This window comes from Daucus carota, chromosome 7, assembly GCF_001625215.2.
Source record: "Daucus carota subsp. sativus chromosome 7, DH1 v3.0, whole genome shotgun sequence".
Lineage (NCBI taxonomy): Eukaryota > Viridiplantae > Streptophyta > Magnoliopsida > Apiales > Apiaceae > Daucus > Daucus carota.
Window position 1 is genome coordinate 11273123 of NC_030387.2, and position 25841 is coordinate 11298963.

At 34.5% G+C, this 25841-nt stretch overlaps 3 protein-coding genes across 3 annotated transcripts; 1 reads left to right on the top strand and 2 right to left on the bottom strand.

The window, feature by feature from the left end:
- Positions 1 to 296: 296 nt before the first annotated feature.
- LOC135147892 (pollen-specific leucine-rich repeat extensin-like protein 2) lies at positions 297 to 935 on the top strand. The gene is made up of 2 exons (XM_064081928.1): positions 297 to 518; positions 657 to 935. The coding sequence occupies exons 1-2, from the start codon at positions 297 to 299 to the stop codon at positions 933 to 935; spliced, it is 501 nt and encodes a 166-aa protein (XP_063937998.1).
- Positions 936 to 5105: 4170 nt separating this feature from the next.
- Positions 5106 to 8076, bottom strand: LOC108194607 (cytochrome P450 85A1). Its single transcript, XM_017361565.2, has 9 exons — positions 7883 to 8076; positions 6741 to 7062; positions 6484 to 6639; positions 6146 to 6394; positions 5957 to 6043; positions 5795 to 5873; positions 5582 to 5691; positions 5374 to 5498; positions 5106 to 5193 (listed from the first exon to the last, which is right to left on the bottom strand). Exons 1-9 carry the CDS (start codon positions 8074 to 8076, stop codon positions 5106 to 5108), a joined length of 1410 nt encoding a protein of 469 aa, XP_017217054.1.
- Positions 8077 to 18767: 10691 nt separating this feature from the next.
- Positions 18768 to 25482, bottom strand: LOC135147703 (cytochrome P450 85A1-like; the record flags this gene model as incomplete). Its single annotated transcript, XM_064080952.1, has 9 exons — positions 18768 to 18855; positions 19037 to 19161; positions 19245 to 19354; positions 19458 to 19536; positions 19620 to 19706; positions 19809 to 20057; positions 20147 to 20302; positions 20404 to 20441; positions 25470 to 25482. Coding segments are annotated over 9 exons (945 nt in total), but the record flags the coding sequence as incomplete, so codon positions are not given.
- Between the last annotated feature and the right edge of the window lie 359 nt (positions 25483 to 25841).

The following is a 25841-nucleotide window of genomic DNA, read 5'->3' on the forward strand; positions in this document are numbered from 1 at the left end:
ATACCATGGATATGCTGCAAATTGGGTATTCTCTGATCTACTCTACTAATTTTGATTTTGGTAGATTAGTTCTTAGAAATATTGGTGAAAGAATGCATGAAAATAGACAAGTCATTTATTTCTCAAGATTCTGTCAATTACTGTTTAATACAACTGTTGGTGAGGTGAATTTTGATGCTGATGATGAGATTAAGCCCTTTAGGCTTCATAAAAGGGTGTTCAAGGACCTCATCTCAAAAGATGAGAAGTATCCAGTTCAGAGGCCTCTCCTTATTCCAGCTCCAGTTAGAGCTAGGATGGATTTGCCCCCAGTCCAACAACCACAACCACAACAACAACAGCCTCAACCTCCAGTCTCTCCTACAGCCACCAGACAACCCGGATCATCTACACCAAAACCAAAAAGGGCTACAAAGTCTGATGCAGCCCCTTCCACTAAGAAGACTAGAACCTCTGTTGCTACACAAGTTCTGAAGTCAAACTCTGATGTGCCAACAAACTCTGACAGAGTTCCTCCTGTAAACTCTGATACAGTCTCTAAGACTTTAAACTCTGAAGCTGCTTCTCCACCAAAGCATAAAAGAAGGAGACTTGTTGCAGCTTATGATTATGAAGATCTGGAAGCCCCTCCTGCAACAAACTCTGAACCTTCACAGGCCAGTCCTAAATCAAAGACAGCTAGATTTAAAAGAAGGGCAAACAAGCCTAAGAGGGCAAAGGTGCCCATTACTGAGATCACAGATTTTACTGTTGAGGAAGAGCAAGCACCATCCACTTCACTTACTGATATATCTCAAGCTCTGATGGTGCATCCCCTTCAAGCTGTTCCAATCTCTGCTGCTGCAGCATCCTCTACTTCATCTGAAGTAGATGAGGAAATAATATGCAAGGAACAAGCTACAGCTGAAGCTGAGACAACAGTGTCTGATTCTTAAATTCCAATATCTGATCATGGACCCTCCACTCCAATTCCTCACTCTCCATTGAAGTTTCCTGAGGGTGCCATTATTCATGATACAGCTCCAGAAAACTACAAGTCAGATGCTGTAGTTGAAGAATCTGACAAGGTAGCATTGGAAGCACTGCAGTCCCTTGCTAAGGCTGGTGAAGAGCCTAGCAAATCAAAATCTGAAGTTCAAGAAAAATCTGTTCCAGATCCTGTTGAGAATGTTGAAGATCCTGCATCTGATAATGATGAGGATGATGAAAGTTCAGATGATGACAATGATGATGAGGATGAAGTCCCTCTGTCTCATCAACAACAAAAGTGGGAGTCTACCAGCCAATATAATGCCAGGCTGCAAACTCTGAACACAAACTCTGAGCCACTTCCCAGGGATCTTCAGGTTGATCCACCTCATGAAGTATGGGATAAACTCTGGCTGAGCCACCAGCATTCTCTGGAGCCAGCAAAAGCTGAAGATTTCCTATCTATGGCAGAGAATAAAATCACAAACTCTGATGTCATGTCAAGCCTCAAAGCTACAGTTCTTTATCTGAAGACATTTCATCCTGCTCATGCTCAGACATCTAAGTCTATAGATGGTCTTAGAACAGAGGTAGCCAACTTTAAAGAAACTCAGAATATGGACAAGAAAAGGCATTTGCTACCTCTAAAGGAAGACATGAAGAAGCTGGTGTCTGCCAATCAATCTCTGGAACAGAGGATGTCCACCATTGAGTTTACTCAAGCGGCAATGTCCAAACAGCTTGAAGCCATCCAATCTTCACTTTCTCTGATAACTTCAATACTGATTCCTGATGAGGATGATGTCAAAAAGGGGGAGAGAGTAGCACAAGTCAAATGCAAGTCTACTTCTCAAACTCTGAAGAGAAAGAAAAATGAGGATGATGATGATGTGGATGACTTTACAAAGAACAAAAGATTTCAAGCTGCAACTGGTGGAAGAGTTTCAAACTCTGACAGTTCAAAGTCTAAGCAAAGCTCAAAGTCTGCTCCAGTTCCAACACATAATGTCACATCTGGATCAAAGCAAAGACCAGTGGCTGGATCAGATAAACCAATGACTGATGAAGAACTTGCTAGACTGATATTTGAACAAGAGAATCCAGAAGCCAAATTGGATTTGAAGTTGATTGCTGCAGAGGAAGCTGAACTGAAGAAAGAACATGTTGAAGCTATAAACTCTGGAAAAATTCAAAAGCCTGCAAAATCAACTGCCAGGCCAAAAGAAAAAGGGATATTGATCAAGGAAATTACTATTGCTGATCAGAGTTTACCAATCAAAAAGGTATACTCTGAAGATGAATATACAAGCAAAGGCAAAAGCATAGTAGATGATAACCTTGAGAAAGGCTGGGTTAAGAAGAAGCCTACAACCTCTGACAAAGATCAAGTTGTAAAAGGAAAGAAAACAGAAGCTGCAATCTCTGACAAAGCTCATATTGCAGAATCACAACAAGAAAAATTAACCTCTGACACAGCTCAAGTTAATAAGGAAACAAAGAAAGACACAACCTCTGACAAGGCTCAAGCTGTGTTCAAACCAACAACTACTAAAGGGAAATAGTTGTAGGATTTTACTCATTACTTTTCCAATTTGGAACCTATTCTATCTCTTTAGGACCAACCCAATCAAAGTAAACCTTTCTTTTAAACCCTTTCTTCGAACCCAACTTTAACTTTATTTAGTTCTCTATAGGGAAATTATTTTTTGGAAAGGAAGTATTGCCTCTTCTACTTTCCCTTATCATATCCTCGGATGATTACACAACTAAGGGGGAAATATTATTGAAGGGGAGGAAAAATAAATACTAAGTGTTCTTTAGTTGTTTACAAATAAGGAAAAAAACTACTAACTAAGGGCGAAGAAATGTTGAAGGTGAACCTGATTAAAGGTAATGGGAGGAGAAGTAATATTAGCTCATGTACAACTCACCAATGTGGTGTATTTTTAGTCAGGTGAAACGTGGTATGATTCCTACGAAGCAGTGGTATTGGTTCACCGCTATTTTCGACAGAAGGAGAAGCATAAGCAAAGACTTGTTCTTTATTTGTGAGGAGTTATGGTAATACATTTATTTTTCAGTAAGTGTTAGACATGAACTTATTCATTACCACTGAAAAATTCACTAAAGTTGCTGATTTTTTTATATAGAATGTTTTGCATCCTCTTCAAGACATACTATGAAGGATTATTTGGTAAGTAAGCAAGAACTAGAGAAATAAAGATGATATGAAATGAAGAGTTGTTCACTATAGGAACATATTACATCTTTTATTTCTATACATGAAATTTGGATATGTATTATATCATCTAGAAAAATTGTAGAATTATTTACTACAAAAATATTATTTTTCGTGTAGATGATTTTTTTGACATGATTTTGTCTACATGATTATTAAATTTATTTTGATACAAAATTTTAAAATTGGTATCCCGATTCGTAGTCTAGAAATGGGTATCGCATGCAAATTATTTTTTTTTCCAGAAGGCTGATACGCATTCTCAGAATGGATATCAATCTTAAAATTTCTTTTTTGTTCTCTGCACCATCTACACCTTCATCTACATATACACCACCCACCTTTTCAACATTACCAATCATCATAATCACCACCTCTTCAACAATTATCCTACCAGAAAATTATAAACAGCAAATATGAATAAATCGGATTACCCATTTTCAAAATTAGTATTAAGATGGTATTTTGGCTATCAAATTGAAAATTTATACTATGATACAAATTAATATGTAAAAACTATGGTAATTATAATTTTTTTTGGAGAAAACAGAGGGGATAGTAATTAAGGTAGCATTTGGATTGTTAGTGAAAATGAGAATCGAGAACGGGTTTGATAATGATATCCCGAGAATTGTGTAAACATTTATATACCTATGAAGTGGCATTGAGGTTGACATCCTATACACAAAAATTACTCCTCCAGACAGCAACACTTGGTTTGAGGATCCCATTCATAAAAATTATTATCCACAAATCAAAACTAGTTATGAGGATCTCATTCACGTTAATCAGACTCATTAACTATTAACCAAACACACTCTTGCAAAAGATAAATGTCAGTTAGGAGCACATCGGCTTTAATCAGAAGTTAAGAGGTCCAATATTTGTAAATTAGGATTAACTTGATTTGATGTATCACCTCATGATTGACATAACTATGTTTTAATCTGGGAAGAAGAGTATAGAATTAATCTGACCTAGTTTGTGGAGTTTTATGAATGAGGTCCTTTCTTCAGAATTAAACTTTGTGGTTTTACCAAAAAAGGATATCATGTTGTTTTAGGAGGTAATGATTTCCCGTGCAACCTCATTTTGTTCCATTTTAACGTAAGAATAACAAGCTTAGGCTATCCGATAACAAACAAGAAGGTCCCCATGATACCTACTCTATTGATATTCTAAGAATTTCTCTTTCCCTTCGAAATAGATACGTCTTTAGGTGCATGCATGATTGAAGACTGAATGGATAGGTGTATACAGGCATTTGGGTTCATATCATAGGAACCATACATCAGACGAAGCTATGCATGTAGAATCTAAGTTGAGCAGCATATTAAGCATCATTTAACATTAACATGCTTACACAAACTCGGAAAAAATATATGATTATAAAATATTACTCTCTTTCCTAATTTATTTGTGTGTTTGACTTTTTACAATTGAAATTGACCAGATTTTGATTATGAATTGATAAATTATTAAATGATTTTAAAAAATTTAAAAATATATTTTAAAGTAGAGTAAATGTAGTTTTTAGTGAAATATTTTTATAAAGTTTTTACAAATTATCCAATTTATAACAAATTTAGTCAAATTTGATTAATTTGTATATAAAAAAGTCAAAGAACATAGATAAATCAGGATAGAGGGAGAGGGAGTAGTAATTACTTAAATTGTAATTGATTGATTAAGGCTTCTACATGATTATGTTTAAAAATTTTAAGATGAACCATAAAGTTAATTGGGCATAACATTAGCTTCTGGTATAAAGAAAAAAATCCAACACAGTCCTACTATTAAAATGATTCATCATCGAATATGTGTAGGAATCAACATCAAACCGATAGGGCTTTTTAAACACATCTGGAGGTCCAAGTAATTAACAATAGCAATATTTTCAGTAACTAGAAATCCTTATCTTCAGTCCATTAGGTGCTTGCACCCTCGGAAAGTTCATGATCTTCTGTTCTCCAACTTCTTCCCATCTATTTTCAACACAACAGCCTACTCAGAGTTCGACCATAAGGATATAAAAATGTAAAACAATAAAAAAAGGTCCATGAGTGAGTTTATATCTATCTACTAGCAAGATCGACTACTTTAAACTATACTTTTGTTATTTAAGAAAAATATGTATGCGCTAAAAGTGCAAGATAGAATATCACCTGTAGCTAGTAACAAAGTAGTGAAGGAACAAAGATATGCTAACAAGAGCCTTCTCTTTCCCAGGGCAGACCCTAGTTCCTCCTCCGAATAACAAGAAGTACTTGTGCGACTCCAAGCTCTTATCCTGCAATTACATGTAATCATATAAAACCAGTGCACTTTGAATACTGCATTCTTTTAGAAACAAAAGTTACTCCAGATTATTACATGCAGCCATCTCCAGGGATTAAAGGTAAAAGGCTCTGGGTAGAGTAACGGATCGTAGTTTATTTCCCTTGTGTAGACATAGATTTTCCAACCCTTAGGAATGACGAACCCTGTCAAAAATTGAATTTTTAATATGCTTATTGCTTGTTCATACTTTATTTGTTTTGGCCACTTTTAAGAATTATCACCCTTGATTACGCATAAAACACATACCATTCAGCTCAACATCTTCTATTGTTCTCCTCAAGACCCCATTGACAACAGTTTTTAACCTGGTGGCTTCAAAGATCACCTAGATACAAGACACACAGGTTTTGGAATCATGTGACAAAACAAAGTGGTTAAATGAATAGATAAATCTTTACATGAACTTACAGCACGCGTAAAAGTCATGGACTTGTATTCACTCCAGTCAATTCCCTCATCAGGCTTTTTGCCTTCACGGATCCTAAAATGTTCATCCTGTAAGGGTTGAAGAAAAATGAAACTTTAGCATTAAGAATCATAATCTATAAAAAGAAGATTGCATTAAAATGTGGAGTGAAATCATGTAAGTCGTCTTACACGGAGTTCTTGAAGAGCTTTTGGATGATCATGAAGATACTTAAGCACCATCATTGTAGTAGTCGAGACAGTTTCATATCCTGAGTACAGCAATGTGAATATCTGGTTAATTACGTCTTCATCACTAAGTTGATATTTAGAGTCTATAATCCCTAAAAGCTCATTAAGTTGGTCCTTGTGAGGTGGGACTGAAGCAACTCTCCTCCCTTCTATGATCTTGCTCACATATTTCATTATATTTTTACTACTCTGCAAAAAACATAAACATCACTTTCAAATAAGGCTATACCTTTTTTCACAACAGACATCACAACAATCTCTAAATCATAGATATTTACCATGAGTCCCTTATAGTAGTTTGTACCAGGAAGGTTAATTGGCAAGGACAAGGTTCCAAGTGTCAACTTATCAAACTCTGACTTGAGTACATTATATAGTGAAGTACCTGGTTCAATATTACAAAATATTTGGCTAAAGGATACCAAGTATGCCATCTGGAAATGAAGAACAAAATAACGATTGTCAAAAATTGAATATAACTAACACAAAAATAGCTCAAACTCTTCACCATCAAAAAGGATCGCAGAGTACTTACCTCTTCAGTTTTCTCCTGAATATCGATAGTTTTACCATTTAAACCATCGACAAGGTAACGGATGACATTGTCGATTCTTGGCAAAAGCGACTCTTTGATCATGATTGGAGAAATGAGTGAAAGCAATGAGCCTCTCAAAATTTTGTGAGGAGAACCATGAACGGCACCAATATTGTTTTGCCCAAGAATATTATGCATAGCCTTGGGATAGCCAGGAACAAATCCCTTGCTTTCATTCATGAGAATGTACTTGTTCACCTCAGCATCCATGCACACAATTGTAGGGCTTCCTAGTATATGAGTTTTGAACATACTTCCATATCTGTTATATGTTTTTACATCATATAAGTGTATTATCAGTTAAACAAAATCATAATGACAATTGTTTACAAACATAAAAAGCCGACCATAATGTTTTGTTTTAGTCCAATCTAATTATAAGCAATGTATGAGTGGAATTCGAACATACATGACAGAGTTGTCATCAAATTTAAATTATTTTAAAATCCATTAAAATTTATTGATATTCAAATGCTGATGGATTTTTATGGACTTTATAAAATAATGGATTTTATGGGATTATTATTTTATGCTTGCTGAAATCATTATAATTTGAAGCATTGTGCGTAAATTTTAAAAACTCACAAGAATCTATAAAATCAAATATTAGTTAAAGCCCTTTAAAATTTATGGATTATTAGTAATTCATCAAAATCTCAAATGAATACACCCTCCTAAGTAATTTTTTTAAGATGATTTTTGTTCATAATGTGATTTGATGATTCATTTTATCTAAATAAAAATATTTAGTTTATTTGAGATTTCGCACATACATGAGCCCAACAATTTTGCCTCTCTCACCTGGTTGGGAGACCATGATATGAAACTGGTGATTAGAAAAACAATTTTAACCATGTAACTATATAATATAGAAGATAAATTTATTTATCTGAGAGGATTCTCGGTTGTTGTATCCCATTTTTTTGTGAAATATCTTCGAATTCCATTGATAATCATGATTTTAATTAGAGTGCACATGATTATTATACAACATTTCCTGATTGATAAATTTCGACATTTCCTCACTTCCTAGCTTAATCAGGCACTAATTTATAAACAAGTAATTTTGAAAGAAAATTTACCTGGCCCTTTGAGCTTTCATAAAATCAGGTCCCTGCTTGAGAAACTCAACGGTCTGGCCAAAAAATGGCAATCCCATTGTTCCCGGAGGTAATGATTTTCCGCCGTACCTTAAATCGTTCCATTTTAACACTGTATAAACAAATATAAGCAACCCAGTGACCAATAAATATGCTCCTATTTCACCATCTTCCATTGCTGTTCAAAAAATCTGTATTTCACTTTAACACTAAATGTATATATGCTTCTGTGCATGGTTGATTACAGAGACAATGGAAATATATATAGGACGGTGAGTTGATTTTTGGAGGGCTAAATGGGAAATTTAAATTAAAAAAAATGACCTCATTTGAATATATAATGAATGTGATAATCGTAAAATCTTTAATAAAAATCATGACTATGAATTTTAGATGGACCTTTTGAATTTTGGAATATATACTCACTGTAGAATACTCTACTTAATATTTAACTCCTTAAATTTAAGAATATGATATTCATATTGAATATTTTTTGTCAGGAAAGAAAGTAAAACGTGTAAATATAATATACTTGTAAAGGTAATTTAGTAATGAGAGGATTTGAGTAATCTCTTTATAAAAAGAAAATCAATGATTTTATCTTTTACAGAAGTAAAGTATAATAAAACACTTATTCAGCAAAATATCATATTTATAATTTAGTAGAAAGAAGAAAATTTAAAAAATTTTAAAACCGGAAAAAAAGTAAAAGAGCACAATAACATCCTTGCTTGTTTCAACATTATAATGGCTTTTTAATTATATTTTTATTCATGTATACTGAGATCCTAAAACTGGAGATAACATATATTTTCTTTCTATAACAATTTATTTTCATCAATTAGACCCATTAAATATAATATTATTCATTCCATCATAAATTCAAGCAAATTATATATATATATATATATATATATATATATATATATATATATATATAGAGAGAGAGAGAGAGAGAGAGAGAGAGAGAGAAAGAGAGAGAGAGAAGTTCTACGAAGACTAATTTCTGTGGAGGCTTTAGAGACTTAATCACAGCCATCCATTTCTTACACATCCAAGGGCTGTAGATATTTGTCCTGCACATTCGTTTTCTCTCTCTATCCTGTCCTGCACTTCTAAATCGGTGAACAACAAGAAGAACTTCTAAATCCTGCATAACATAAAAAAATAATTCCATAATATTGGTGTTCAATCACCGAAATCCTAACAAATAAAAATAATAATTGCATACAAAACAAAGATGTAGTTGGACATTGCTATGAATTCATTATCATTGTCCAGCAACGAATTGAATTTGCTACAAGACAAAATAACACTCAGATATATCACCAAATATGCGGAACAAATTATTAATATTACATTACTAGAAATGCATGACAAGAATAGTCTAAATTATAAAAATAGTTTTGAATTAAAACTAAAATAAGAAATGCAGGACAAGAATATTAATAACACATTACTAGAAATGTAGGACAAGAATAATGTAAATTATTAATATTACATTACTAGAAATGCAGGACAAAAAATTATTTAATCATGTCCATTAATTGCCAGATCATTTTAACGGTAGAATTTGTAGTCTCTAAGGACTCCAAAGTTTTTGGTTTCCATTGAGCCCAACTCTCTCTCTCTCTCTCTATATATATATATATATATATAGAGAGAGAGAGAGAGAGAGTTAAGTTCTATGGAGTACACAAAAACATTGGAGTATTGGAGTACAAATCATAGTTTTTTAGTTTGATCCTATATAATATCTTTGATTATCCAAATTTTGATATAATCTATCATTTATAAGTTGTCTTGCACATTATTGTCAATTAATCATTAATATATTTCAACTTTAACAAGTATAAAGATTATTGTTCTGCTTATTAGTTATATTGCAGAACATAGAGTTCTACGATTTATAAAAGTAATTATTCTACCATTTGATTACGATGTTTATGTTGCAGAACATAATGTGCAGGTTGTCAATTATTTACAAATATTATTGGACAAAAAAAATTGAAATTTAGATGAATAGATTACATTTTATCCAACTTTGTCCTCCAATACTCCAAATTTTTTTTACTCCATAGAACTTAACTATATATATATATATAGGCAATTGCTCAAATAGAAATCACTAAAATAAAAACTAAAATGGAAACCAAGAGAAACTATACCTAAATGACCTCACCCACCCCCTATATGTCATCACCCACCTAGGGCCCGCTAGGGCCTCGCCAATGCTCCTCACAGGCCCTGGACAGGCTCTAGACAGTCTTAAAAAGCCAAACTTTGGCCCCACCATGGTCCCACTAGGCCCCGACCCGGTCCAATTAGGCCCCACTTAGACCCCGTCTAGGCCCATCTCGGGTACATCCCCGGTCCCAAAACCCGCATCATTCTACTTAATCGCATTGGTTTCTATTTAGTTTTTGTTCTAGTAGTAAGAGATTTGTTACCTCTTTTGTGAAGTGGGTTTATCAAATCTAAATCTCCTTTCCTAAATTCTCCAAGCTTCCCCAAACTCTCTCTCTCCCTCCTTCTAATCTCTGGTGTGTGTTAGTATGTGTTTTTGGTGGAGCAAATGAGAACTCAAGCTAGCTAGTTCCTTTTTATATTTTTACTTAATTTATCTCTTTTTCCTTTTTTCAAGAATTCTCTACAAATATTAAAATATATAAGCTACTTCAAAAAAATCTTTTCTCTAGAACTTCCCTTGTAAATATCTTGAATATAATATTATTTTGCTTAATAAAATATATTTGGGTATGCGAAATATCTAATATATTTGTAAGAATATCTTAAACTAACAAATATCTTGATTCTAGATTTTTCTCTTGATTATAAAATGATTATTCTTGATAAAAATCTTAACTTGCCAAAATATCTAAGATATTCACTATATGTTAGGTCCAAATATCTTGATTCTAGATTTTTCTCTTGATTATAAAATGATTATTCTTGATAAAAATCTTAACTTGCCAAAATATCTAAGATATTCACTATATGTTAGGTCCTGAAATGATTGTAGAGGGGGGGGGGGGGGTTGAATACAATCGTCACAAAATAATCACAGCGGAATAATCTGATTGGAGTTTAACTTGATAATCAGATTTTAATTAATTAATATAACAATGTGTAAGTCGTTATATAATTAATATGGTTCAGTTTTAAAGTCCACTAGTTCGTAGAATAAATTCGACAGGAATTATTCTAACTTAGCGGTTTAAAACAACCGAATGATCAAAGCACAGTAAAGTGTGGATTTAACGAATAGCAAGTTTAGCACAACTTCAAAGCTTTACAATACTTTGAACACTTTACAACTGAAGAGAATGAGCCATATTTATAGGCAAATCTCAAGAACTAGCAAGACAATGGTGGCAAAGACAATCCATAGCTTGCTAAGACAAGTTGGCACTTTGTCTTGCTTATTTAAGCAAGGTAAGACAATCTTAGAGATTGTCTACAACTAGTAAGACAATGAAAACCATGGGCAAGACAATTTGAGAGATTGTCTATTTCGGTAAGACAATCTCTTGAATTGTCTTGCAAGGCACTAGGCAATACAATCTCAGGGATTGTCTTGCTAGCTTTATTCGGCAAGACAATCTTAAAGATTGTCTTGCCTTGCCATGGCAAAGACAATCTAAGGGACAATCTGAGAGATTGTCTTACCGTGTCCTGAAGAAAGATGATTAGCTCGGTAAGACAATCTCTTGTATTGTCTTGCCGAGTTTTGAATGAGTAAGACAATGATTTTCTTTATAAATAATTAATTAATTAATATTCACTTAATTATATTAAATGCATAAATTCATAAATTAAATTAATTCAAGATAGAATCAATTTAATAAATAAATTACACATCCAATATAATTATTTTGAGTCATTTAAATCCTTTTCTTCAGCAGCAGAGTCTTCAGTCTTCTTTAAACAATTACGATCTTCGACTTGATTGAACGACCACCTTCTTTTGACACAGAATACTTAATCTGATAAGCCGATAGCAAAATGTACTGTCTGGTTCATCTGTAACTAGCTGAATCAAATATTCCTTGTCAATTAAACAATTAAGTTGTGGTTGTTCGTCGATTCTTCGTCTTCTGAGTTCTTCTTCATTTGTAGACACAATGTGGAATCTTCTGAATAAATAAAGTATTTAAATTTTATACCTTCTGATCTTCTAGACGTGCTACAAAAGATTATTTGTACACCGAGGCTTGAACATATTAATGAACTTCTTTCAGTGGTTTGCAGCAGCATCCTGAAATTCTTCTGACATAAAATCTTCAATAAATCATTTGACGTTCTTCGTACGGATTCCGATTAACAGTTTTGCTATTTACTTGCTTTCTTATCAGAGTTGAGTTGATACCTCTTAATTACAAATAGGCTAAACATATGCCTTTCACTATACCATAGATTGGATTTCGCAACCAATCAGAAGAAAAATTCCTCAATTTCGTTGCCATTGAAATAATAAAATCAGTATAATGCAATGCCGAAAAAATCTTTGCGATAGAATCAAAATTTCGTTAAAATTTTTGAAAGGAGTATAAAAAGAACTATCTATTGCAATGTTACCAGAGAGCGTTGCAGTAGATGATATTTTTGGGTCAATGAAATTGGCGGGCCAATTAAAATATCAGGGCGGGATGTATGAAATATTTTGGTGGGCTTTTATCAAAATATAGAAAATAGAAAACACTCCCAAACACTTTCTCGACCTCACCTTTCACAAACACTCTAACAGACAAAAATAAGACGATAGAGAGAGAAATATGGAGAGAGAGAGAGATGGCGATAGAGAGACGGGAAGAAGGAAAGAGAGAAGAAGATTAGAGAGAGTGAAGAAAGCATGCCATATAGAGAAATATATATTCTCATTAATATAATATTAGAGCTGGCGATCAAATCAAATATATAATGTTATAATATATATTCGGCATTCCTTATTTATTTATTAATATTATCTATAATTTCTAAGTAGTATTATATACATATATTCATATATTATTTATATACTCACGAAACTTGGCGTTGCGGCTACTAAACAACGTTCACCTTATTTAATTAAAGATCCCGGCGCAGAAATATTATCAATACTAATATATGTGTGTGGGGGGGGGGGTGTGTGTGTAGATATATATAAATATCTACCAGGGTCAACACATCGATATTAGCAAGAAATATATTAATTATAATTAAATTTCATACATATTTTTCACGGGTGTTACATTCTCCCCTCCTTGGATTCCGTTCTCGGAATCAGCAGATTTAGAAAAAAGTAGGGGATAGTTCTTTCGCATTTCCTCTTCGGGTTCCCAGGTTGCTTCTTCTATCAAGTGGTTCCTCCATATTACTTTAACAAATTTGACTGTCTTGTTTCTTAGTTCTTGTACCTTGCTGTCAACAATCCCTACAGGTTGTTCTGCGTAGGTCAAGTCGGGTTCCACTTCTATCGGCTCGTAGTCAAGTACGTGTCGGTTACCAGGGTGGTAGGTTTTCAGAATTGAGATATGAAATACATCGTGGATATACTGAAGGTCTGGTGGTAATGCTAGTTGATATGACACTGTTAGGTCCAGATACGATTGTAGAAGGGAGGGGGGGTTGAATACAATCGTCAGAAAACTCTGACTTTAGCAACTTGTAATCCTTAAAGGCTTTACATTTCACTTTCTCTTCGTCTAGCTGAAGTGTTAAAGCAATCTCACCTTTCTCTAGAACTCTGACTTTAGCAACTTGTAATCCTAAATCCATAGTAAGTTGTTCAATTTTAGGTTTCAATACGTTCATCTCACTCATTTTATAAGCATGAATATCTAAGACTAACGCATCAATTTTAAGATTGGCAGCTTTCAACTTTTTAATAGCATCATCTCTTTCAAGTCCTAATTGCATAAACAGTTTAAGGCATGTAGGATCTACCTGAAAGCTCCCAGCAGGAGGAGGTGAAGATGATCCAATATTAGCCATTATAGCAACATTACCAATCTGCTCTTCTTCATCACTATCTGTATCATCCCAACTTTTTCCTTCTGCCAGATATGATTTGCTCTTGAAGCTTTGACCTCCAGAAGTGCCCTGATGCTTTCTCACTAAGGCATCATACTTCTGCTTCAGCCCATGGTACGAATCTTTTCTCTTTCCTTGAACCTTGGGCTGTTTGCATTCAGTTTCAAAGTGTCCCGGTTCACCACAATTAAAGCATTTAAACTTGCTTCGATCCACCATCCCAGTCTTGTATCCTCCTTTACTTGTAGAAGATGAGTAACCTCCTTTTTGAAACCTGTTGACAGTAGGTTTGTACTTGTAGGAGGGGTTCTTCCGGAATCTCATGTTTCCAAACTTCTTGGCAAACAGTGATAGAGATTGATCTTCTAACTGTTCTAATTCTTCCATTGTATAGAACTCTTCGTAACCACTGGAAGAAGCAGTCTGACCCATCTCAGGTACAACAAATTCCTGAGTGGTCTTAGAAGGAACAACAACATCCTTCTTTTCTTCCGGTGTAGGTGATTCAACAACTAGAGCTCTTGAGTGGTTCTGTGTTTTACCCCAGCCATATCTCTGTTTACTCTGAACTTGCTCGAGTTCATAAGTTTTCAAAACTCTGTAGAGTCTTTCCAGAGAAATCTCATTCAGATCTCTGCTTTCCCTGATTGCAGTGATTTCGTGTTCTAGATGTTCGGGAAGAGTTAAGAGAAACTTCATGTTGACCTCTTTCTTGTCATAGTATTTCCCATTCAGATTTAAATTATTTATCAAATTATTAAGTCTGATAAACACTTCTGAAATCCCTTCTCCGGGATTAGAACCAAACTGTTCATACTGAGCCATCAGTATCTCTTTCCTGTTCTCTCTTACTTCTTCTGAGCCTTCGTTGATAATCTCTAACATATCCCAGATTTGCTTTGCATTCGTACAATTTACAACAGCATTGTACATGACCGGATCTAGAGATTCAACCAAAATCAGTTGAAGAGCGTCATCTAAGTTCATCTGTTCACTCTCTTCATCTGTGTACTCATGAAGTTCCTTCGGAATAGTCTGATGAGGTATTAACACACCATCTTCTTCGTGTGTTAATAATTTCAGATTTCCTGGCACAATTAAATTTGTCTATCTAATCAGAATTGTTTGTTAAGGATGTTACAATATTCTATGATGGAATGTTTATCTTGTGTTGATAGTACTTTTAGAACTTCATGTTAGATCTAAAACTGACTTAGGTAATAAAGACAGTAAAATGGCATACAACATCAAATATGGATTAGTATCAATTGGTAATCTAATTTTTAATTTCCTTTCTTTGATTCATATGGTTTAGATGTTTAATGAAAATCTATAAATCTATGTGCTACGTGTTACACTTGTGTTAATTGTTTGAAGTAGAGGGTACTGAATATTCAGAAATGCAGAAGTGCCTATCTTGCTCTTGTCTTATCTTTACTGAAATAATATTAAATGTTTTCCATGTGTATTCAACAGCGTGCTTGCTTATTTTCATGACATGTATGCATCTCTTTATACTTGAATTAATCTTAGGAAAGCATGATTGAAAATGTCAATAGGGTATAACCAAGATAAATATTAGCATGTTAAGGTTATTTCCGTTATTACTACTGTTAAAAGAAAAATCTCTAGTCCATCAAGAACTAGTTATATTTAGGACCATAGAACCTTTATCCATTTATGATTGCAAGTTACATATTAGGTCGAATGATTCATATGCAATTTCTTGTTCACTTTGTTTGCTGAGTTACTTAGTCATACGATTGAGGAAAGAACCTTGCAAGCAAATGTGATTTTGTGAGTAGTCTTGTTAATAATCTTTGAAAGATGACAACAAATATTGTTTTATGGGATATTCCTTTTTTTTTTGGAATGCCATCATGGAAACATGTATTTCTTGGAAGAGCCAAAACACACACATTTTTCATATCAGACAGTTCTCTGACAAAGGAAATTACGTAAGTTCATGGAATAGTGCTTTATCTCAAATCAGGAAGGATGTGAAATTTGCTCGTAACTAGTTTGAAACTTTAATAAAGGTGAAGTGACCTGTTATGATGGTAAAGATTCATCTAGATAAGAGTTAGATATGGCACTTGAAGCTCTCGTACTTTTTTTATGGGAAGCTCTCGTACTTTTATGTCAAAACCGACTATCGTTAAAGCCGTACTGGAGATGTTCTTGGTACCTAATAGGGACCTAGTTGGAACCTAACAATGATTGGTATTGGTACCTAACAATCACATGGACCTATATCAATTGGTAACACTAAAGGGAAATAGTTGTAGGATTTTACTCATTACTTTTCCAATTCGGAACCTATTCTATCTCTTTAGGACCAACCCAATCAAAGTAAACCTTTCTTTTAAACCCTTTCCTCGAACCCAACTTTAACTTTATTTAGTTCTCTATAGGGAAATTATTTTTTGGAAAGGAAGTATTGCCTCTTCTACTTTCCTTTATCATATCCTCGGATGATTACACAACTAAGGGGGAAATATTATTGAAGGGGAGGAAAAATAAATACTAAGTGTTCTTTAGTTGTTTACAAATAAGGAAAAAAACTACTAACTAAGGGCGAAGAAATGTTGAAGGTGAACCTGATTAAAGGTAATGGGAGGAGAAGTAATATTAGCTCATGTACAACTCACCACTGTGGTGTATTTTTAGTCAGGTGGAACGTGGTATGATTCCTACGAAGCAGTGGTATTGGTTCACCGCTATTTTCGACAGAAGGAGAAGCATAAGCAAAGACTTGTTCTTTATTTGTGAGGAGTTATGGTAATACATTTATTTTTCAGTAAGTGTTTGACATGAACTTATTCATTACCACTGAAAAATTCACTAAAGTTGCTGATTTTTTTATATAGAATGTTTTGCATCCTCTTCAAGACATACTATGAAGGATTATTTGGTAAGTAAGCAAGAACTAGAGAAATAAAGATGATATGAAATGAAGAGTTGTTCACTATAGGAACATATTACATCTTTTATTTCTATACATGAAATTTGGATATGTATTATATCATCTAGAAAAATTGTAGAATTATTTACTACAAAAATATTATTTTTCGTGTAGATGATTTTTTTGACATGATTTTGTCTACATGATTATTAAATTTATTTTGATACAAAATTTTAAAATTGGTATCCCGATTCGTAGTCTAGAAATGGGTATCGCATGCAAATTATTTTTTTTTTCAGAAGGCTGATACGCATTCTCAGAATGGATATCAATCTTAAAATTTCTTTTTTGTTCTCTGCACCATCTACACCTTCATCTACATATACACCACCCACCTTTTCAACATTACCAATCATCATAATCACCACCTCTTCAACAATTATCCTACCAGAAAATTATAAACATCAAATATGAATAAATCGGATTACCCATTTTCAAAATTAGTATTAAGATGGTATTTTGGCTATCAAATTGAAAATTTATACTATGATACAAATTAATATGTAAAAACTATGGTAATTATAATTTTTTTTGGAGAAAACAGAGGGGATAGTAATTAAGGTAGCATTTGGATTGTTAGTGAAAATGAGAATCGAGAACGGGTTTGATAATGATATCCCGAGAATTGTGTAAACATTTATATACCTATGAAGTGGCATTGAGGTTGACATCCTATACACAAAAATTACTCCTCCAGACAGCAACACTTGGTTTGAGGATCCCATTCACAAAAATTATTATCCGCAAATCAAAACTAGTTATGAGGATCTCATTCACGTTAATCAGACTCATTAACTATTAACCAAACACACTCTTGCAAAAGATAAATGTCAGTTAGGAGCACATCGGCTTTAATCAGAAGTTAAGAGGTCCAATATTTGTAAATTAGGATTAACTTGATTTGATGTATCACCTCATGATTGACATAACTATGTTTTAATTTGGGAAGAAGAGTATAGAATTAATCTGACCTAGCTTGTGGAGTTTTATGAATGAGGTCCTTTCTTCAGAATTAAACTTTGTGGTTTTACCAAAAAAGGATATCATGTTGTTTTAGGAGGTAATGATTTCCCGTGCAACCTCATTTTGTTCCATTTTAACGTAAGAATAACAAGCTTAGGCTATCCGATAACAAACAAGAAGGTCCCCATGATACCTACTCTATTGATATTCTACAAATTTCTCTTTCCCTTCGAAATAGATACGTCTTTAGGTGCATGCATGATTGAAGACTGATGGATAGGTGTATACAGGCATTTGGCTTCATATCATAGGAACCATACATCAGACGAAGCTATGCATGTAGAATCTAAGTTGAGCAGCATATTAAGCATCATTTAACATTAACATGCTTACACAAACTCGGAAAAAATATATGATTATAAAATATTACTCTCTTTCCTAATTTATTTGTGTGTTTGACTTTTTACAATTGAAATTGACCAGATTTTGATTATGAATTGATAAATTATTAAATGATTTTAAAAAATTTAAAAATATATTTTAAAGTAGAGTAAATGTAGTTTTTAGTGAAATATTTTTATAAAGTTTTTACAAATTATCCAATTTATAACAAATTTAGTCAAATTTGATTAATTTGTATATAAAAAAGTCAAAGAACATAGATAAATCAGGATAGAGGGAGAGGGAGTAGTAATTACTTAAATTGTAATTGATTGATTAAGGCTTCTACATGATTATGTTTAAAAATTTTAAGATGAACCATAAAGTTAATTGGGCATAACATTAGCTTCTGGTATAAAGAAAAAAATCCAACACAGTCCTACTATTAAAATGATTCATCATCGAATATGTGTAGGAATCAACATCAAACCGATAGGGCTTTTTAAACACATCTGGAGGTCCAAGTAATTAACAATAGCAATATTTTTAGTAACTAGAAATCCTTATCTTCAGTCCATTAGGTGCTTGCACCCTCGGAAAGTTCATGATCTTCTGTTCTCCAACTTCTTCCCATCTATTTTCAACACAACAGCCTACTCAGAGTTCGACCATAAGGATATAAAAATGTAAAACAATAAAAAAAAGGTCCATGAGTGAGTTTATATCTATCTACTAGCAAGATCGACTACTTTAAACTATACTTTTGTTATTTAAGAAAAATATGTATGCGCTAAAAGTGCAAGATAGAATATCACCTGTAGCTAGTAACAAAGTAGTGAAGGAACAAAGATATGCTAACAAGAGCCTTCTCTTTCCCAGGGCAGACCCTAGTTCCTCCTCCGAATAACAAGAAGTACTTGTGCGACTCCAAGCTCTTATCCTGCAATTACATGTAATCATATAAAACCAGTGCACTTTGAATACTGCATTCTTTTAGAAACAAAAGTTACTCCAGATTATAACATGCAGCCATCTCCAGGGATTAAAGGTAAAAGGCTCTGGGTAGAGTAACGGATCGTAGTTTATTTCCCTTGTGTAGACATAGATTTTCCAACCCTTAGGAATGACGAACCCTGTCAAAAATTGAATTTTTAATATGCTTATTGCTTGTTCATACTTTATTTGTTGTGGCCACTTTTAAGAATTATCACCCTTGATTACGCATAAAACACATACCATTCAGCTCAACATCTTCTATTGTTCTCCTCAAGACCCCATTGACAACAGTTTTTAACCTAGTGGCTTCAAAGATCACCTAGATACAAGACACACAGGTTTTGGAATCATGTGACAAAACAAAGTGGTTAAATGAATAGATAAATCTTTACATGAACTTACAGCACGCGTAAAAGTCATGGACTTGTACTCACTCCAGTCAATTCCCTCATCAGGCTTTTTGCCTTCACGGATCCTAAAATGTTCATCCTGTAAGGGTTGAAGAAAAATGAAACTTTAGCATTAAGAATCATAATCTATAAAAAGAAGATTGCATTAAAATGTGGAGTGAAATCATGTAAGTCGTCTTACACGGAGTTCTTGAAGAGCTTTTGGATGATCATGAAGATACTTAAGCACCATCATTGTAGTAGTCGAGACAGTTTCATATCCTGAGTACAGCAATGTGAATATCTGGTTAATTACGTCTTCATCACTAAGTTGATATTTAGAGTCTATAATCCCTAAAAGCTCATTAAGTTGGTCCTTGTGAGGTGGGACTGAAGCAACTCTCCTCCCTTCTATGATCTTGCTCACATATTTCATTATATTTTTACTACTCTGCAAAAAACATAAACATCACTTTCAAATAAGGCTATACCTTTTTTCACAACAGACATCACAACAATATCTAAATCATAGATATTTACCATGAGTCCCTTATAGTAGTTTGTACCAGGAAGGTTAATTGGCAAGGACAAGGTTCCAAGTGTCAACTTATCAAACTCTGACTTGAGTACATTATATAGTGAAGTACCTGGTTCAATATTACAAAATATTTGGCTAAAGGATACCAAGTATGCCATCTGGAAATGAAGAACAAAATAACGATTGTCAAAAATTGAATATAACTAACACAAAAATAGCTCAAACTCTTCACCATCAAAAAGGATCGCAGAGTACTTACCTCTTCAGTTTTCTCCTGAATATCGATAGTTTTACCATTTAAACCATCGACAAGGTAACGTGATACTTTCAAGGTTTTGATGATGACACTAACAGCAAGCTAATAACATGAAACTGATATGTGTTAGCATGCTATCAAAGGTTGTTTATGCGGACTAACAGTATTTCAGGATGTTAGCATGATTATAGCTGTCAGCAAGCTTACAGGGATATTTACAAGCTATCAGCAGGCTTACAGCGTGAACAGAGAATCAATCGGATAAAGATCAAAGCCTATTTTCAAGGAGATTTAATAGGAAACGACTTTGTAAGGATTCTAATATTTATATATATCTGATATAAATATTAGAGCTCAGTTTTATAAAGAGTTTTGTTCAAAAACGTTTTCCTAACAAATAGGAGATTTTATCTCAAAGAGTCTTATCTTTAACAAACTCCTATTTAGTTTCAAACGGATTTTATTTAAATTCTTTACTGAGATGTTTTCAAACGATTTTATCCTTTACTCAGTAATCTTACTTCATTCAAACGTTCATCATTCAATTCAAATTTAAACGTGAGGTTGTTACCAAGATCGTTGGGAAGTTTGTTGGATTATGACCGTTGGTATGATGTATATAAATTTGTGTGTGCTTTCATTTTTGGTAGAGAACAAGGAGAACACACCAAGCTTTCTGAAATACAACTCTTTACATTGCTAAATCTTTTATTGAGCTCTAGTACTTATATTTGCATATATATCTATATTGAGAGTTCATAGTTTCGGTTGTATTACACTTATTCATTGTATTGTTCAAGGTGTAATGTTTTGTTGCTGTGTATCGAGCTTGTGAAACAAGGGAACAAGGGGACTAGTTAGCTTGGAGAATATACTTGGGAAGTATAGGTCTTGGTAGGCTTTTGGTTCGTGGTTCAGGGGTTTCAGCAAGCTGATAACAGGAACAAGGGATAAAGGGAGTTATATTATTGAATCATTGTAATCGTTGATATTATTGATTAATAATATAATCTCTTACCAGTTGGTAGGGGACCAGGACGTAGACCATTAGGGTTAGGGGTCGAACCTGGCTAAAATTCTTGGTGTTGCTAGCATACTGCTTTACATTATCTGCATTGCATTTATCTTATTAGCAGGCTAACAGTTTACTCTGAAACTTAACAGCAGGCTGTCTTTGACAGATTAATTATTCGGTAACTTATAAAAATCGGGTATATTAGCCATAACACCTATTCACCCCCCCTCTAGGTGTGTAATTTCAATTGGTATCAGAGCTGTGTTTGTACTAATACTTCTGTAACAGGAATAGTATCGATCGATATGGCTGATAACTTTCAGGGAAAGTCCGATTTTAGAGCTCCCCTCCTCACGGGTTCTGACAACTACAATTGGTGGAAAGGCCAAATGGAGGCTCATCTGTCCAGAGATCCCCTAATGCAAAGAGTGGTGCAAAGAGGTCCTTATGAATATCTTGATAAAGATGACAAAGTCAAGGACGTTGATGTTCTCACAGCGGACGAGCTATCAAAGGTTGCTGCCAATGGAAAAGCAAGGAGTACATTGATCAATGGGTTGAATCAAGCTGAATATGACAAGGTCTCATCTCTCAAAACAGCAAAGGAAATTTGGGATGCATTGGAGACATATCACGAAGGCTCAAAGGCATTAAAGAAAGTCAAGCTTGGAAAGCTTATGAAAGAATTTGGAAGCTTCGCTATCAAGAAGGGAGAATCCATTCGTGAAAGCCAAGCTAGATTCCAAGTCACTCTTAACAGCCTTGAAAGACTTGGCAAAAAGATTCCTCAATCGGAAATCAACATGAATATTCTAAATGCCGTTCCATTCGAATATGGTGCCAAGGTCACAGCATTGGAGTCAGCTCTCAACATTGATACTATGGATCACCTGGCTATATTTGCTGAGTTGGAACAATTTGAAGCTAAGATTGAAGCTAACAGCTCAGAAAGCAGCAAGCTGCCAACAGAGAAAATGAAGAATCTTGCACTGCACTCCTCTGTCAGCAAGCTGGAATCAGATGAGGAAACAGAATCAGATGAGGATCTAGCTCTTATGTCCAGAAAAATCAAGAGAATGATCGAAAAGAAGAATAAGATGAAAAGAGAAAAGGGCAAAGCTTTTGGTGCAAAGAAAGATCCAAAAGATGATGCATGTTTCGAATGTGGCAAGAAAGGACATTTCAAAAGGGATTGCTACAAGCTGAAAAACAAGTCTAAGCCGTCTAAACAGCAAGCTGATTACAAGAACAAGAAGAAATCAAAGGCACTTCTCACATGGAGTGATGATGAAGATGAATCAGCTTCTGATGTTTCAAGTGATGAGATGGTTAACTTGGCTCTTGTTGGTCTCGATGGCTCAATAGAGACAACCGATTCGGATTCAGAGACTAATAGTGAGGTACATTCTATTAATTCTGAATTACATTCTATTGATACAACATCTTGTGAACTAACCATGCAGGATAAGAGTTGTCTATCAATTATGGAACTCATTGATCTAAAGAATGAGAACTATGAGCTCGAGAAAGAAAATGTTCATTTAAAGAAAGTCATAGGTGATTTCTTAAATGAAAAGAGTGCCAAAGCTAGTAGTGGAATCATTGCTACTCTCAAGGAACAGATCTCACAACTTGAAGGGAACAACATGCAAATCCAAAGAAGGAATGATACACTTATGAAGGAACTCAGCTCGCTGAGAGCAGATCTTAAAGCTAAGGATGCAAGCTTGGAGGCATTCGAGTTAAGCAAATCCCAAAGCTTAGCCGAAATCTCTATTCAAGCTGAAAAGATCAAATCATTGGAGCAAGAAGTCAAAGATCTTCAGAAAGCCATGGGAAAGTTTGTTCAAGGAGAAGAAAGTCTCAAATCTATAATGAAACAAGCTAAAGGTTCTCATGACAAAGGAGGCATTGGTGCAGCTTCTACATCCACTTCTTCAATGAGATATGAAGGGAAAAATGGCATTCCATATAATTATGCCATGCCTTGGGTGACTTGTCACAAGTGTGGAAAGAAGGGCCATCTTGCTAATAATTGTCCAATGAAGAATTCTCAATCAGCAAGCTGGGGAAGGAAGTCATCTCACTGGCAGTATGCTGACAACAGAAACAGACAGAAGACAGCTCCGGGACAGTATGCTGATAAGACCAGCAGAACATGGAAGAAGAGTTCTAAAGTGGTCCAAATGTGGATCAAGAAATCTGATCTTAATGTTCTATATGTTTTATCAACTAACACTGCTGGACCCAACAAAATTTGGGTACCAAAACGTTGAGTTGTTTGTGTTTGTTTTGTAGGTTTGTCTCGTATCTAAAGTAAAGCCAAATCAATGGATATTGGATAGTGGATGCACTAGGCACATGAGTGGAGACAAATCTCAGTTTCTAAGCTTGAAGATGAAGAAGGGTGGCCGTGTCACAATTGGTGATAGCAAAACTCTTCCTATTCTTGGCAAAGGAACTATAGGTAATAGTATCATTTCTATTAACAAGGTACAATATGTTAAAGGTCTTACTTATAACTTGCTTAGTATAAGTCAGTTATTTGATGATGGTCATATTGTTAACTTTGGTAAGAATGAATGTACTATACTTGTTGGTGCTAACAAAACTCCTCTAGTTGCAAAACGAGAAGGAAATATATATGTTTTGAACTTTGAAGAACAGGAGGCAGGTGTTTGTTTAGCAGCTGTGGATAACAATCCAGAAATTTGGCATAGAAGGCTTGGACATGCTCATATGGATCATCTCAGCAAGCTGTCAGCAAAGAAGCTTGTTCGAGGACTACCAAAGCTTAAGTATGTCAAGATGGAGACGTGTTCTGCTTGTCAATTAGGAAAGCAAACAAGGACTCCACATAAGGCAAAGAAAATGGTATCTACTTCTAAACCTTTAGAGCTTCTACACTTGGATCTCTTTGGTCCCGAAGCTTATAAAAGTATTGGAGGTAAACAATATGCCTTTGTTATTGTTGATGATTATTCTAGATTCACTTGGGTATTATTTTTGCGTACTAAAGATTGTGCTTTTAGTGAATTTGAGAAGCTAATCAAGTTGCTTGAGAACAAACTAGATACAAGACTTGTAGGTATTCGAAGTGATCATGGTGGGGAATTCCAAAAAGACTTCATTACTTATTGTGAAGAAAGAGGAATCTCACATGAGTTCTCAGCACCTCGTACACCTCAGCAAAATGGAGTTGTAGAGCGTAAGAACAGGTCCTTACAAGAAACAGCTAGGACATTGCTGCAGGAGAGCAAGCTGCCAAGAAGTTTCTGGGCAGAAGCTGTCAACACAGCATGCTATGTTCTTAACAGAGTGCTTATCAGGCCAATTCTCAACAAGACTCCTTATGAATTGCTAAGGAAAAAGAAGCCTAACATTAGCTACTTCAAAGTTTTTGGATCTAAATGCTTCGTACTCAAAACCATTGATAGGGATGGTAAATTCGATTCTAAATCTTATGAAGCTATATTTTTGGGTTATTCTTTAACAAGTCGTGCTTATAGAGTGTATAATCTTGGTAAACATACTGTTGAAGAATCTATTGATGTTTCATTTCAAGAGTCTACTGATGATCTTGCAAGGGATGAGGAAGAATGTGCAGGTACAGGTACTAGCAGCAAGCTGACAGTGCAGGAAACTGGAAATCAGCAGGCTGACAAGTCAACTGCCACAACTTCAGAAAGCAATAAAGCTACTAAATCCACTCCATCTCTTGAAGAAACTTTGGATAAGATGTCTAAGCTTACATTGGATGAATCCAGAGGTCAAACTTCATCAGCAAGCCAAAATGTTGTTGATCAGACTCCTCCTAGGCAGACTACAAGGAATGAAGAGGTCATAGCTCAACATAATCTACCAAAATCAACTAGAACAGTGAAGAATCATCCTCCTCAGTTGATCATTGGAGATAAATCAGCTGGAATCAAGACAAGGAAAGCTCAAGCCAACATTTGTGCTTATGCTGCTTTCATAGCTCAAGAGGAACCAAAGAATGTTCAAGAAGCTTTACAAGATGAAAATTGGATCATGGCAATGCAAGAAGAACTCAACCAATTCGAAAGATGTGACGTTTGGGAACTTGTTGATCCACCAGAGGATGCTTCAATTGTTGGAACCAAATGGGTATTCAAGAATAAAGTTGATGAATTTGGTACTATCACTCGGAACAAAGCTAGACTTGTTGCACAAGGATACAATCAACAAGAAGGGATTGATTTTGATCAAACATATGCTCCGGTTGCAAGATTGGAATCTATTAGGATGCTATTGTCATTTGCATGCTACAAGAAGTTCAAGCTACATCAAATGGACGTCAAAAGTGCATTCTTAAATGGATATCTCAAGGAAGAAGTCTATGTCAAGCAACCACCAGGATTCGAGGATGAAAAATATCCCAACCGTGTCTACAAGCTCAAGAAGG